At 45.6% G+C, this 16,223-nt stretch overlaps 1 protein-coding gene across 1 annotated transcript; it reads right to left on the bottom strand.

Annotated features, from left to right (window-relative positions):
• Positions 1 to 9,204: 9,204 nt before the first annotated feature.
• Positions 9,205 to 15,323, bottom strand: nes (nestin). The gene is made up of 4 exons (XM_061080926.1): positions 14,538 to 15,323; positions 13,935 to 14,059; positions 12,737 to 12,810; positions 9,205 to 11,724 (listed from the first exon to the last, which is right to left on the bottom strand). Exons 1-4 carry the CDS (start codon positions 15,321 to 15,323, stop codon positions 9,239 to 9,241), a joined length of 3,471 nt encoding a protein of 1,156 aa, XP_060936909.1. The 3' UTR covers positions 9,205 to 9,238.
• Positions 15,324 to 16,223: the final 900 nt, after the last annotated feature.

The following is a 16,223-nucleotide window of genomic DNA, read 5'->3' as shown; positions in this document are numbered from 1 at the left end:
TTTAAAAGAGAATAAAGGTAAAGAAATTAAAGTTTAAATAACATTAGTTAATAATCGTGGCTGGAGAAAAGTTTTTTACACATTAACAAAAACTGAAAAGTTAAGATGTTGTGTTTTCATCCTGCGTCACACGATGTCGTTCAGAGAGATCTGCTGTTTACTCTCTGTCAGTTTTATTACTATTATTAATATTATTATGATGAAGTAATTTTTGTTGTGACATATCAAAGTGTTGTGTTTTTGCCGCGTCAGAACAAAAAGTGCCAGCGTTTTGTCTCACAAACATATCAAACTTTAGAACACACACAGAGAGATGGTGTGTGCTCCTCCTCCTCCTCCTCCTCCTCCTCCTCCTCCTCCTCCTCCTCCTCCTCCTCCTCCTCCTCCTCCTCTTCCTCAGTTGAAAGCCATGTGTGTGTGTTTAGAGGAAGTTGCTGATTGGCCCTAGTCTTGTAAAATGTCGTTAAGCCCGAGGTTTCGGAACGAGTCCTGATCTTTTAATGACGACTTCCCAAATCCAACGCAGACGTTTCGACATCTCATCACCTCTCTGTCACTCACTTTCACCCCCCCCCCCCTCCATCTCTTGAGATTATCAAGACCACACACACACACACACACACACACACACACACACACACACACACACACATCTCATTACACACTCCCTCTCTGTTTACTCCGTCCAGACAGCGGGTGTCAGCACTGAAAACTCACAGTATGTTCAATTATCTTTGGGTCATTTCAACGGGAAACATGACCCCCCACCCCCACCACCACCCCCTCCGTCAACTCCCATCATCCTCTCTTCCATCCTCCTCTCCTTCCATCATCCTCTCTTCCCATCATCCTCCTCTCCTCCTCCCTTCATCTTCTCATTTTCCTTTTCTCTGCGTCTGTCACTCACTCGGTGACTCTCTGACGAGTTTGCTTTTTATAACCTCCACACACTCTCTCTCTCTCTCTCTCTCTCACTCTCCCTCCTTCTCTCCATCTCTCCCTCCCTCTCTCTCTCTCTCTCTCTCTCTCTCTCTCCTCGAGTGTAAGCACTTGACTGTTATGACTGTTGTTGCCCTGAGCTTTCGAACAAACAAGAGAACCTTGACCCCTCGTTCGAGGCCTGAAGCCATACGTTCGTCCGGAGAGGAAACGAAACGAGAGCCGCTAGCAAAGCACTGACACTAGGGGGCGCTGCGATCACAAAAACACAAAGACAATCGAGCTGAAAAACAGTTTTAGGGAACCTGAAAACCCCCCCCCCCCAGGATAAAAAGAGGAAAACTTGTTGCTCCTGTATAATGATGTGTAGAAGTCTCACTCACTTTCCAGTGTTAATTTGTGCTGGTGACAGTTTGTTCTAATCGTTCTCTGAGATATTATTATTATTATTATCATCATTACCTCAGCTGTCACTGACGGCAGCTGTCAGGAGGAAATCTGCGTTTCTTTCTCTTTTATTTTTGGTGTAGGTTAGACATCTTGTTTTATTTGGAATTTTATTTTATTTTATGATATAAAAAATATTCTATAGATATATTTTTGTTTTCATCTTTTTTTGGGATTTGTTTTGGGTTATTTTTTTGTTTTTGTTCTTTTTAAAAAAAGGGGTGTGTTACTAATGTTGCACGATGGGAGCGTAGCGGTGTTAGCGTGGCCGAAGGCGCCGAGTCGACAAAACGCTTCAACGCTGCGACTTATGAGTCCGATGTACAAACCTGCGTCATCACGTGGTGACAGGAAGTGGGGCGGGGGGGCTGGGGGGGGGGTCGGGGGGGGGGTCGGCAGTGTGACACATGTAACTTATTTCTGACCAGACACAATGATGTCAATGCATGGGCGTTTCAAAACAAGACAAGAGTTGAGTCATGTTATAGGAAATAAAATGTAATATCGACACAAATATACATCACACAGAAATACATTTAAGAAAAAAAACCATGGAAATTGAAGAAAAAAAAAAAGTTTAAAATAAATTATAGCTAATATATTGTGTTCGGCTAGTCTGCTTTTCTGTTGTAAAGATACTTTTTTTGTTGTTTTTGGAGAATGATATACAATTTGTGTATATTTTCATAAATAAAGTATGCACTGATATGTTATTACAAATTCTATACTGCTTTTACAAAAGAAGTGTTTGTTATTGTACCAAAGTATCCATTGGTCCCCCTCCCCCTTCCCCCCTTTTTGCGTATGTTTTACCGTATTTTATATATTAAATAGACAAGTTGACCTTCACACACGTTTGACTTTGTGTCGTTCATGGTGAGCTCCTGTCGTTCTGCCCTGCCGCCACTAGAGGTCGCTCTAATGCTGCCGATGTGCCCACAAGCAAAGGATCAGGTACTTTCTACTGTCTTTGGAGTATAATAAGCTTTTTAACCAATTAACCCATGAATTATACTTTTAAATGAGAAAAGAATATGATTTTTAATATAAAATAAACAATGAGTTATGTAATATATGTTATTATTATTATTACATAATAAAATTCCCAAGACCCAAAACAAACTTTAAAAAAGGAGGCATTTTTATCTTTACTGGACTCACAGCTCACAGAGAACAGCAGGATTTTAAAGATTGAATATTGTTCTAGATGATTTTCTAAAAATAACTTGTTTCCTGCAGATAAATCACATGAAAACATTTTGTTGTGTTTCATCAACTTGATAATTTCCTTCATCGCATCAGACGTCGAAACTCAGAATCAAAGGAGGAATATTAAGAGATGATGTGGAAACAGATCTGAGCTGCGTGTGAACCAAGAATAATTATTAAGTGATCACAGGGAAACGTGAACGTCAACGTTAATCACCTCACCACACACACACACACGCACACACACACACACACACACACACATCCTGACGTGTGTTTTTATGTAACTCTCAGAAATTGTGTTTATAGAAACAACTTCATTCTGTTAAATTCAGAGTTAACACACGAGACCAGTGCAGCAAAGTAAATACGTACATTTAATCAAATACTTTATTCAAGAACAATTTGAGGGAGCTCAGTTTTTCTGTTCGTTACAATTTCTATAACCTCTAAAATAAAAATAGAATAAAGAAAGAAAGAAAAACTACTGTGCATTATATATATATGCAATGTTACACTGTAAAAAAAACATGAACCAACAGTAGAAAGAGGAGCAAAGGTTTTGTAATCACTGAGATCAAAGCCCAGGGACTGAAGAAGGAGGTTTACGCTTTAGTTTCACATTTCAATAGAAACAACAGAAACCAGGGATGATCTCTCTCCGCTTGCACTCAGATGTTTTTGCATGCGCTCGCTCTCATGCTCTTTCTGCTTCTATGTGCAACGTCTGCTCTCAGATTTCTCCTCTGATCGGATGCTCTTCTTCTGTCGATCGAAAACACCCGACCAATAGAACGCCGGCTGTAGTGATGACGAATGAATTGTCCCGCCCTCGTGGTTAGAGCACAAGCGGGGACCTTTTGAGTGTGAACCTGTGAAATCAATAAGTCCTGCTCTCAAACTGAAACATCATCTCGATGAGATATAAAAAGAAAAACCGGTTGTGGGGACAATGGTTGTGGTGGTGGGGGGGGGGACTTCCAGGCCTGAGCCGCCCTGGACGGGCTGCGTTGACCACGGGGTCGTCAGCTGGCGTTGGCAGGTGCTGGAGCTCACGTCTCGGACAGACGCACACACTCATGGCTCAACAGGTCGCTAATAATAACCTCCCAGGCTCGGGTGCGGCTCGGTCACTCGTCCAGCTGGACGCTCCAGACATTGTTCGAGGGACAGTGACCTCACTTCCTGTCCCCGAGAGCCGGAGGCCGCCACGTCCCTGCAGGTGATCTGATCTGAAGTGTCTCACTGTGACTCAGATTCAAACCTGGGACGTGTGTCTTCACTGAGAGGGGACACACAGCGTGGTCCTCACATGGGACTGAGCAGGTTGTGTTGTTGTGTTGGTCTGATGGAGGCTTGTGTTTCCTCCTGTGTGTGATGGCTGGGTGCGGCTCGTCGCTAACTTCGTTACTGCAAGATAATTAGATCAGTGTGTGGGTTCATTCTGACACACACAGACACACACAAACAGACACACACAGACACACACAGACACACACTGAAACACACAGACACACACACACACAGACACACACAGACACACACAGACACACACAAACTGACACAAACAGACACAAACAGACACACACAGACACACAGACACACACACACACACTGAAACACACAGACACACACACACACAGACACACACAGACAGAGGAGCTAACCCAGCTCACCCACATCTGATGTAGAAACATGATTTTATTATCTTTATGCCTGATACAGATCAGGAAGCAGCTCCTTCAACATTGACAGATTTATCAAGGATAATTTACAGATATAGATGAAAATAATTAGACATATTTAGAGGACTGATATTTATGATTGTGTGAAATCTGGTGCAGCTAAACTGAATGTAAAAGCAGTTTAGGACTCTGAGCTCTAGTGAGTCACATTAGTTCATGTATTTAATAACCATTTTTTGAGGTATCGCCATAATTAGAAGAATATTTTCCAACCTTGAGACATATCAGTTTTGTCATGATATGGATCAAATAGTTCACACCGTAACATCTGGACTTTTATAATTCCATTCTCTGACTCCCTGTTCTGTTAATGATCCATTTAAAAACCTTCTTCATTGATTTCAAGGCTCTAATTGGTCGAGACTGAAGCCAGATGCTCATTGACATAAATGTCTTTATTCAAGTGTCTTTTTTAACTCCTGTAAGATGCAGTTATTCATTGTTTATTTATTTATTTGACCATATTAGGGGTAAATATTTAAATGAGAAAACAAGACAAAAACAAACAACAGCATCAAGGGATTCGAATCCATGTTTGATGGAGGATTCCACCTTGTTCTTCTTCCTCCTTTCATCTTCACATCCTGTGGTCGACTGGAGACTTTTCCCTCAGAGGGGTCGAATTGAAATGTCCCCCCCCCCCCCCTTGTCTCTCTTTCCTCCTACAGGAGACAAAAGGTCAAACCAGGAGACAAACGACTCTTTGATCTTTTAATCCAATAAAAAACTGAGCTCAGAGAGTGAGAGCAGATCTGAAGCATGACTCAGCATCGGCCTTCATCAGAACAGATGAGTCAAACATCCAGGTCCCGACCTTTGCTTGTTCCGGGGGGGAATGTTTCTGACCACGAGCTCGTCCCTAAACGGACCTGCAGCTGTCGCTCACAGATTTCACGCCGCGGTGAAACCTCGGCTCTATTTTAACACCGGCTGCTGACCGATGACTTGATGATTCACAGTTCGATGCTCAGAGCCGCTGGAGCCCCAGAGACGGGTTCGGTCTGGAGCACGAGGTGCAGAGAGGTTTCTAACTCCGGAGGGAACGAGTCATGACTCACCTGCTGCAACAGGAAGCTCACGACCCACGAGGGACCGATTAAACCCAGAAGAAGAAGGAGAATGTTCCCAATTAAAATGTTTAATAGCTTCAATAAAAAACTTCCCTCGGATGAAGTTAACGACCCAAGAACTTGTTCCTGCTGATGACCGGTGGTTTAACGTCTCACCTTCCTGTCACGAGGGTCAGCTCAGAGTCTGAGGAGCTCTCGACCAATCAGGAGTCAGTATCAGCTGTCAATCAGGAGGTTTCACTCCGTCTGTAAATCATCAAATAACTGATTCAAACCAAACTGATCAGAAACACTTGAACAAACATCAGTGAGACAAGAACGAGCTGAAATGACAGAAACAACTTTCACATTTATTTAACGTCTACTTGGATTTTAATAGTTTGGTTCATGTTCTGACTCGGACTTTTATTCCACCCCCACACCTCTAGGATGTGTTAAATTAACAAATTATATCATATCATATTATATTATACTGCATTACATTGCATTTTGCAGTATGACACTGTTAACTGTTTTGCATTTAGCATTTCACTTTTTACTTCACTTTTTATATTTTTTATATATTTTTATTCAGAAATGTTTATCTCAAAATAAATGTTACTTTGTATAAATATTGGTTAAAAAGTGAGTAAATAAGAAGTAAACAGTGAGCAAATATATACTGGTTTCCCATTTTTTATTGCTCTCCTATGCATGTTGTATTTATTGCGTTTTTATGTTTCTATGTTCATTGTTTGCACCAATAACCAGAGCAAATTCCCTGTATGTGTGAACGTACTTGGCAATAAATACTTCTGATTCTGATTCTGATTCTGATGTTGCATCTGCTAACATGGAGGAGGAGGGGTTTGAAACAGCCAAACAACCATTAAGCCAATTTAGAGTCCCCACTCAACCTAACCCTGATCTGCAGGTGGACGTCAACAACATGCAACCCCCCCCCCAGAAAGACCACATGTGAACTGGGACCATGGCGCCCGCTGCTCCACCGTGCCGCCCGGTATCAGACGTCAGCTAAAACCATCGAGCATCAAACCAAGGAAAAGAAACAAGACGTTCATTCAGCCTGGAGCAGATGTTTACATTTCTTACACCAGATGTTTGGTCTTGTATGTCGTTCATGTCTTTTCTGACATAATGAGTGAGCCCCCCCCCCTACACCCCTCCAGCAGCTCATCCATCATTCACACTAATGACATGAGGAGTAAATCAATGGAGACGGACACACACACAAACACACACACAAACACACACTACCACAAAGAGCTAGAGGAGGTTTTACGTCTTCTAATGGACTCACAAACACACACACACCACAACACAACACAACACAACACACCTCCCCCATGTTAACATACAGTCCTGCAGCAGTGGAGCATGTTGATAGTGAGTCGCAGCCTAATCTGCATTTTCAACTTAAATATCATTTCATGCAGAGCTGATACAGAAGTGATCAGAATTTAAGAAGTTTCTAATCTAACAAAACTGTTGTTGCTCTGGAACTTTACCAGACTCTGAATAATTCAAATCATCATAAAATCGTGTGAGAACATTCGAGCATTAGAAAATAAAAACTCTATAAATAAAATAAAATAAATAAACGGCTTCAAATCACAACCAGTCAAAACTGGTTGTGATTTGAAGCCGTTTCTCTCTGAGCTGATGATTCGCTGGTGATCAGGGAGCTCGTTAGTGAGAAGTTGGCTCAGTGAACACGTGTTGTTTGACCTCAGTGACCTCAGTGACCACGCCCACGTTCTACTGCGTGAAGTCGCCAAGAAATAAACTGATTCATGTCGCCATCAAAAGATTCTTCACACGATTCGGGACGATTCAGTGGCAACGACCGGTTTGTGCCAAACGTCTTTGGGTTTTTATTCCTGAGCCAGAGAAACTTTTAACATTTGTATGTTTCAGAAAATAACAACTTTCCCCCGACGCTCGTTTATTCAGTTCAAGCCAAACTTTAGCATTAACCTCAAAATATTAACATCCAACATTAGCAGTTTGGTTTTTGTGCCAACAAGAAGAAAGAGGCTGAATTCATGTTGTTAATAATCTATTAGGGTCAAATATAATTCAGATTTTATTGTGTAAAATAAAAAAGAATAATTCCTCGATATGAAAAGCATCTGCGACGTCAGGTGTGGTAAAATAATTTTCATATACTTTTTTTTATTATTTTTAAAAGTACAGGGGTCTGTTTCCACATTATTTGTATAATTTATAATTTAGATCAAATGGAAAAGTGAAAACTCCATAAGAACTCGATCCTCTCCGTGGATCCGCTCGTCTCCGGTTTCCTTCTTCGATGAATCCGTCTTTGGGCAGATTTTAACGGCCAAGAGAACGAGCAGCAGCTAAAATAGACATCATTGTTTGGACAACTGACTAATGAATGACAGGGGGGGGGGCACTGGAGGAGAGAGGGTGGGGGGGTGAGTCACACATTGTTCCCTCTTCTCGTTCTTTTTCCTCGAGCCTCTCATGGGACGAGCGCTCGCTTGTTCAGGGTCCGGGTGCTTTGTCCGCTTTGAGGTCAGGGGAGCTTGGAGGGTGGCCAAGTCCGCACACACACACACACACACACACACACACACACACACACACACACACACACACACACACACACACACACACACACACACAGACACACACACACACACACACAGCTCCAGAGCCTCGGTCAGTGTGAACCCAGAGGAAACAGGGATGGAAGTTGCTGGAAGGCCGTGAGCAGACGTGTTTCTCCACCTTTGTCTTCAGGATCTTTTCCTGTTTGAAACCTCCAGGTATTTGTTCAACTGATTCAGATATTTTACCGATAAGATTAAAGATATAAACGTTCTGAATTCATCATCTGAGGAAATGATTAATAATGAAATCAAGCAGAGACACTTTGGTGTGTTTCACATAATCTAGAGTTTATTTTTGGATTTTCAATGTACCGCAGCAGAAAGAAACAACTTCATGGGAGGAAAAAAAAACACATTTTCTTCTTCTTCTTCTTCAAACAATCATCTTGAATCTCAAACCTTCTACAACCAAACATTCTCTCTGTCACATCATGCAAAGCTGATCGATGGACCAATGAGCAGGAGACACTGGTTGTTTGAATCCTTCTCTCCTGGTCTCAATGATCACAGCGATCGATAAACACTCTGACTTTCAAACGACCTTCTTTGTCCCCATGCAGAACCCCCCCCCCCCCCCACTCCTCCCACAACATGCGCTTTGAACACTCTGAACAATCAGCAAGAAAAACAGTTCAGAGTTTAGGGAACAGGACAGGAGCTCGGTCAGTTGGCACGTCGGTGGCTAGCGTCGCTGAGGTTCGCACCAAGGCACCACTTTGGTTTTTGTAGTAAACGAATCAAACAGAAAACAGAATCTTCCTTCAACCTGTTCTCCTGACATTCTCCTGAGGGGCTGGATGTGAGAACGTCGATGTCCCAGTTCAGTTGCTATCGGGACGTTATCCGGAGTTTCTCCTGACTGCCCCCTGGTGGAATGTCGGGAAAATGTCCGAGGGCTCATGTGAGAAAACAGCAGGAGATTATCTGGACGATTCACCGGGAGGGAGTCGGTGCGTTGATGATGTTTCTGACACGAGTCGGACTCGAGAAGGACGAGAAGGATGAGAAAGAGGAGTCGTACACAGAAATGAAGATTTCACCTCGGAGAGACGATTGGATTCAAGCAGCAAGAGCCGCTAACAAGATAACAATATCGTGACAGACCAGAGAATCTCCTGCAGGAAGCTCGGACTCCATCGTGTCTGAAAACAGCCTCAAACTGGTTTAAATCGATCTTCTCACTACTTCCTTATTACTGCTCCTCCCCAGAAGACCAGGATTCACCCTCAACCTCCGACTCCTCAGAATGAACAAACTCCGCTTCCACCTTTCTACTCAACACCTGCTTCACCTCAGACTTCTGCTCCGGCCCTTTCTCAGCTGCCGGCGAGTTCCCGTTTATCCGGTTGTCCGAAATCCCCCAAACTGGGTTCTCCCCAAACCCTCGGTTCTGATTGGTTGGTTCGATACAGGCGTCATCTGGTTGATAGGTGGCGCCGACCTCTGGGGAGGAGGTCCAGAAGTCAGTCTTCACACTGGAGCTGAAAGCACCAGGGAGGTTGTTGTCTTTTCTGTTTGTGTTCAATAGTTCGGTCGAGTCCTTCGCCTCAAAGATGTCAGGGGGGATCTCCAGGTGCTCCTCCTCCTCTTCACGGGTCACATCCCCTTCGCCAGAGCCTCCGTCATCATGGAGGTGACGTTCAGCTCTGACGTCTTGGTCCTCGCTCGGGTTTTCCAGGACTTCCCATTCGCCTGTTTCTGGAACATCAGGACAGTCGACAGCATCTTCATCCAGATGTTCCTGAGGATCTGCAGGTTTCACGTCCTGCTTGTTCGAGTTCCTGCTCTGTTCCACATCCAGCCCGTTGATGAAGTCACTGAAGGTCTGGAAATGCTCAGATACATTGGGATGTGTCACCATGGAGACGTTGTGTTCTTCCTCCTCTCTCTTCTCTGGAACAGGTGTACCCTCTTCATCTTTGCGTTGGCCATACGGCTTCTCATCTGGGTAATCTAGAAAAGTGTTTGGGAATGCGAGTTGGCCGCTTGTCGTTGCTCCAGATTCCTCACAGAAAGACTCGCTGTGTGTTTTGGTTTCTCCAGCCTCTGGAGGAATCTTCTCGTCGCCGACCTTCTGCTGAGCGAAGTGAGAACTGAAGCTGTCCGTGGACAGACTCTCGAGTTCCTGCTCCACAAGTCGGTCGGTCTCTAGCTCCTCGTCGTACTCGACACTCACGGGTGGCGCGGGTTTCGTGAATTCCTCGCTCTCTTCATCTGAATATTCCTCATTGACGTCCTTGTTCGTTTCTTCTTCACGTTCTGTATCTTTCCTCGATGTCTGACGCTGGAGATGAGAGTATCCCAGGTCGTATTCCTCATCCAACACTTCCTCTTCCACTTCCTCGCACAGATCCTCCATCGTTCCGTATCTCCTGGACTTGCCTTCGCTCCACGTTGCACTTCCTGTCTCCCCCCCGAGCCTCTTGTCCTGGTCCCCTTCACTGGACTCGCTCTCGTCCATGTGAGTGTTAGCGTCGGTCTCGTCGCTTTTGTATCGGATCAGAGGTCGAGTGTCAGCGAGGGTGTTCTCCTGAGCGTAGCTGTCGCTCTCTAGCTCCGTCCTCCATGACACCGAGACATTTTGAGAGTCTTCCTCTTCATCATCTTCTTCTTCGGCAGGGTCTGGTCCGTGTTCATCATCTACTTGTGTGTCTGTCCCTGGAGCAGCCAAGTTGTCGTCTTTTTGTGTGTCTGTGGTGACTCCCTGGATCATTCCTCTCTTGTCATGCTCTGGATCTCCTGCAGATATGTCCTCTGGCTCAGCATGTTGTCTTTTTGCTTCATCCTGTTTTATGCTGTCGTCTGTCTTCATATCGATCTTCTTCTCGATGACACTGTCCCACGTGTCCATCTCTTCTCCGTCAGGGTACAACAACTTATCCTCCACATCCGTCTCCTTCGCTGCCTCCACAGAACGACTGATTTCATCTCTTATCTCAGCGGCTTCGTCATCTGAGCTGTTTTCATATCGGCTGAAGTCTGTTAACTTGTTGAAGAGACTTTCTGCAGCCTCACATTCAGACGCTGGACTTCTCCTCCTGGATTCAAAGGTTGGTTCCACCTCTTCTTCAGTTTCTGAATCCGAGATCTCCTCTTTCACATCCTCCAGTTCTTCACTGATATACTCTTTCCATCCCAGTGGATCAGCTGGAGCTTCTTCTTCTTCTGCAGGACCTTCCTCAGGTTCAGCTGAGACGTCACTGAGCTTCTCTGTCACTCTGACCCCATGTGGTGTAAAGTCAGGAGCTGTGAACTGATGGAGACTAACTTCATCACTGAAGGCCGGCTCCCTGTGGAGGCTCGACTCAACCTGACGACTGACAGCTGACTCAACCTCCTCTCCACCCTCTTCTTCTCTCGGTGGAACACAAGGCTCCTGCTCATTAGGAGGCGACAGCGGCTCAGCGTAAGTGACTTTCTCCTGAACCTCCTGAGGACGGAAGTTTTCCACAGCTCCGTCCTGCAGTATCTTTGGATAAGCGGTTTCCCACGTTTCTGACTTTGCTGCTTCTACATCTGCTGGTTTCCTTGAAAACGTTTGGGTTCCACTGAAGGTTGTGGGTTTCCTGCTGCACAGTTGTGTTGCAGTTGGAGCTGTTCGAACATAGGCAGATGAGAAGGAAGCAGGCTGATGTGTTCGGTAATTCTTCTTCATCCCTCGAGGACAGAACGCTGCATCTGCAGAGGACAAGAGCAAGAATCAAGATCACACGATAGAGTTTATCTCTGCAGCCACAGGTTCCACATGAACAAGCTTGGTATCTATATAGAGGGAACACTTGTGATATCTCAGCATGGGTGTAAGCATCAGTTTAGATGTTACTGGGTCAGAGTCAATAAAGATACGAGAAAACATAAATTAAGATTAAAATAAATGAATTTCAGAGTGAATATCCCCATAAAATGATGCAATTATTGCCCAAAACCTCGAGTAATCCAACACACATCTGAACATGAGCTGTGAAGTGAATCAGAGATGTTTCAGTACAGATGTGAGCAGGTGTCATCTCCACATGGACGTTGTGCTGTGACATGTGAGATCTCTCACTATAAAACTCTCTGAATTCATCTGTGTGTCGAACTTGCTGTAAGATTGATCCTTTACATGTGACCAATATGTTAATACACACATATCATATCTAGACATTCCATCTCCTCACAGAGCGAGCTAGTCTCTGAGCAGGACGGAGATCCTGTGGAGGAGCTCTCTCCCTGAAGCATTATTAAAACAGATGTTCTCAGAGGGTCCGGGCACTAATGGGGGGATATTGATTATCTTTCCCTCTCACCACTGTTACCGGAAACTAAAGCCATATGGCTCAATAACCTGTGGGGACTGTCTTTGGTGGCTCGCGTTTCAGTAGCAAAAGTGCCGAGCTCAGCCCCCCGACCCCCCAAACCAGCACTCTCCATTTAAAATGATATGATTACTCCGAGGGGCTTTTAGTTAGACTCAGGGAAATTGTTCCTTTAACTCATTTTTCTCAGGCTTCGTCCACACAACTCGGTTTTAGTTTTCAAACTGAAACGATCTGCGTCCACGTGGTCGCAGGCGTATTCATAGCAGAGCTGGTTCATCCTCAGATGAAACCAAACTGCGTCCTTCCACCAAGTTGTGTGGAAACATGTTCTGCAGTTTTTGGGAACTCTAGCTCACAGACGCACAAGCTGGTGGACGTTGTGTAATCACCTGAGATGGAAACGTCTCTCGATGGGTTGGACAGACACTTGTCTCCCTTGAGGATCTCACGGTCCAGCAGAGCTCTGCAGAAACGGATGACAACAGAAACATGGAGAAGTTACGTGGACTGTGAAGACGTGCACACAGACACACATACACACACACACACACACACACACACACACACACACACACACACACACACACACACACACACACACACACACACACACACACACACACACACACACACACACACACACACACACACACACACACATGATGAGCAGCCCATGCAGCACGAAAACCACTGTCTCCATTCACACATGTGAACCACACCGGTCTCATTCCAACACACACTCTCATAATTAGCTTTATATGAACTTTAATGTTTAAAAATCACAATTTATATGTAGCAACACAATCATGTGCAGTGGATGACATTGAAATTTGTCCTCTGGTTGCGTCCCCCCCCCCTCGCCCACCACTCCCATTCTCTGCTGTTATTCTAGACTCCCTGTGCTCATTAAGCGGTGGCTCCTCCTCGCAGGACAAGGGTCAATATTCTGAGGAGGTGGAGGGTGGGGGGGTGGGAGGAGACGCCACCATAGAGTGGAGCTCCATCATGGAGACGATTCTCTGTGCAGGACGAGAGACAAGACGTCCTGTCGTCCTGACCGCTGCTCTGGTGTCTGTGTTGGTTTCCAGCAGCAGCCTCAGGTGAATCTAATCATCTGAAGCAGAGCTGAGGTCCTGAGGTTCAGCTGGACTCATGTGGGGCTTCACTTCTGTGTGAATACAGATATCTGAGTGGATCAATATGAAGCTGCTTTCAGACGCTTTCCTGAAAGTTTCCCCAATATTTCCTCCTGGTAAGATTTCTGGAATATTCACAGCGAGCGATTGGGCGTGTTGCCGATGTTTCTAAAACGTAACGGATTTCTCCAAATGCTTTTATTTTTCTTTTCCTATCAATCAGACAATCAATCTGATCCTATTCTGGAAAATGTCTGGACCCAAACAACCTGAGGCTGTTTTAATGTCTGAAATCCGAAGTAGTGATTCCAGAACTAAAGGGCAGAGATGTTCCATGCAGGTCTTTGCACCAGACTCCACAGGACGAGGATGTGTGGATTGGAAAAGCGTTTTTAACTGAGGTGCTTCAGGAAACTGAATTCCATAAAAGAATCTGAGAGTTTTTGTGTACCTGTATGTTGACACCTCCAGACCCAGAGACATCTTCATCTGCAGCAGGCCTCGGTTCTCCAGGAGCAGACGCTCGATCTGTCGGCCCAGATCCTCCCTCTCCGCCTCCAGGTCCTCCAAGTGCGCCTGGCAAAACAGGAAGTGAGGCAGGAAGAGGAAGCGGTTAAACAAGGCATGAATGCACTCTCCAGTCAAAATAAACATTCTTTGTAAGTCATATTCTGTGGGTTGTTCACATGTTTTGACTGTCTATTTTAAATCCCTTGTTAAAACATACTTTAATTTACTTTTATTACGAATTTGCCTGAATTTGAATTATATTAAAACAAATTTAATCCCTTTAAATTAATGTTATGTCTATAAGAGTTTATTTTAAATTAATATTTTCTTTTAAAATTTTTGATTCCTTTATATTTGCTCATGATTTTATGACCTGTAAAAACTTGTACAGCATTTTGCAACTTAGATTTTCTATATCTACAAAGTGCTCTATGAATGAAGTTATTATAGAAAGTTATTAGATTAGTATTATGCTTTATAAGAGGAGGTCCACAGGCACAACAAACAGGATCTGCAGCATCCCAGCCGGACCTTCTGGCCTCACCTGCAGCTGCTGGATCTCCTGCTCGTGTCCGTCTCTCTGCTGAGCTGCACTCGTCTCCAGATGCAGCCGGACGTCTCGATGTGAGTCCATCTCCTTCTCCAGAGCTCGGAGCCTCAGCTGGCTCTCGCTCTTCTCCTGGGCCACTCGGGTCAAACGGCCCCTGGCCTGGTCGAGGGACTCCTCCAGCTGAGCCAGCTGGTCCTGATGGATCTCAGCGGCCTCCTGCCAGGCCCTGGTGGCCCTCTGGGAGAACTCCTGCCCCAGCTGGAGGAGGTTGGGTGTCTGGTTGCCCCTCTGAGCCATGGGGGGCCTCGTGGCTCTGCACTGGCTCAATGTGGCCTCCATGTGGGCCACATCCTCTTGATGGGTTTGGATGAGGTGACTCATCTCGTGCTCCAGCTGACTGACCTGCTCTCTCAGCCACATCTTCGCCCTCTGCTCCTCGTCCAGCTCCTTCCTGCTCTGCTCCACCATCTTCTTGGCCTTGATGTGAGCTTGAGCCTCCTTCTGCCTCTGCAGCTCCAGGAACTCGAACTCCTCAGCCAGCCTGCCCACCTCCTTCTCCGTGTGGGCCCTGTCCATCCAGGCGGCGTCCAGCTCCAGTCTCGCCCGCCGCAGCTCTTCCTCTAAGCCCTTCCTGCGAGTGGAAGCTCCGTGGCTGCTGTGTCTCAGAAATCCAATCTCCTCTGCGAGCATCAGGTTCTCCTCCTCCAGGTGTTTGACCCGACTCAGGTAGGTCTCCAGGCGTCCGTTCAGGTTCAGCAGCTGCTGCTTCTCATCGCCCATTTGGCCTCGGTGAAGGGGTTTTCGTGCAAAGTGCGGCTCCATGTCAGGGTCAGGGAACAGAGGCCTCACTCAGAGCAGACAACTGTGACTCCGAGTCCGAGCCTGAGTCGGGATCTGTGTGTGTGAGTGAGGCTCCTGGGAGGATCTGGTGGTGTGACTGCCGGCGAGAGGCTTCCCTTTCATAGAGGAATTAACGAAGGGGCTGGGCCCATGGAGGGGAGGAGGGAGGGAGAGGGAGGAGACTGGCGGCAGGAGAGGGAGGAGAGAGGAGACGAGGCAGGATGGAGAGGGAGAGAAGTGAAAGGGCAAACAGAGGGAGTGATGTAATCTCTGAGGTTAACTCTTTCACCGCTGGATCTTCTTTTTACAGATGAAGAAAAAACCTGCACTGGTCAGAAGGTGAAGGATAAACGTTATCAGAGACATCACAACAATCAGAGGGTTTCAGACTTTGATACAGAGGCTACAGAGAGAAGACCATGTTATATAAACCAGTTGCCAGATAGTGACAAGGAATAAGCTGTGATATGTTTGTGCAAGAATAAATATAAAAAATATAAGGTCACGGGTCCTTGTTGATGAGCAGTCGGGGAAAACTGTTGTTGTCCAGGAAGGGAGGAATCTTCTCCTCAGAGTCCTGAAGACGTCCAGGTCCTGAAGAGGAGGCTGCTGCTGCCGAGCATCTTCTCAGCTGATGATGCTCTGGAGTCCGGCCTTGTTCTCGGCTGCAGCATCATCCTGTGATGGAGGAGGAGAGGATGGACTCCATGATCGATGTGTGGAGCTAGACCTCCTTCACACAGGAAGTGCATCCTCTGCTGGGCTGTTTTGGTGATGGAGCTGATGTTCAGCTGTTTTTTTAGAGGTGAATGTAGACATTAGAAAATCATAATGGAAATA

The sequence above is a fragment of the Limanda limanda genome, chromosome 11, assembly GCF_963576545.1.
Source record: "Limanda limanda chromosome 11, fLimLim1.1, whole genome shotgun sequence".
NCBI classification, from domain to species: domain Eukaryota; kingdom Metazoa; phylum Chordata; class Actinopteri; order Pleuronectiformes; family Pleuronectidae; genus Limanda; species Limanda limanda.
This window is presented reverse-complemented; position numbering and strand designations above follow the sequence as displayed.

Bases quoted from the DNA above. Each gene is read 5' to 3' on its own strand.
- nes (XM_061080926.1), bottom strand. From the start codon at position 15,323: ATGGGCGATGAGAAGCAGCAGCTGCTGAACCTGAACGGACGCCTGGAG. The intron at 14,060-14,537 runs GTGAGGCCAGAA...CTGTTTTGCCAG, and splicing joins AGGAGATCCAGCAGCTGCAG to GCGCACTTGGAGGACCTGGA. The intron at 12,811-13,934 runs GTACACAAAAAC...CCGTTTCTGCAG, and splicing joins CTGGAGGTGTCAACATACAG to AGCTCTGCTGGACCGTGAGA.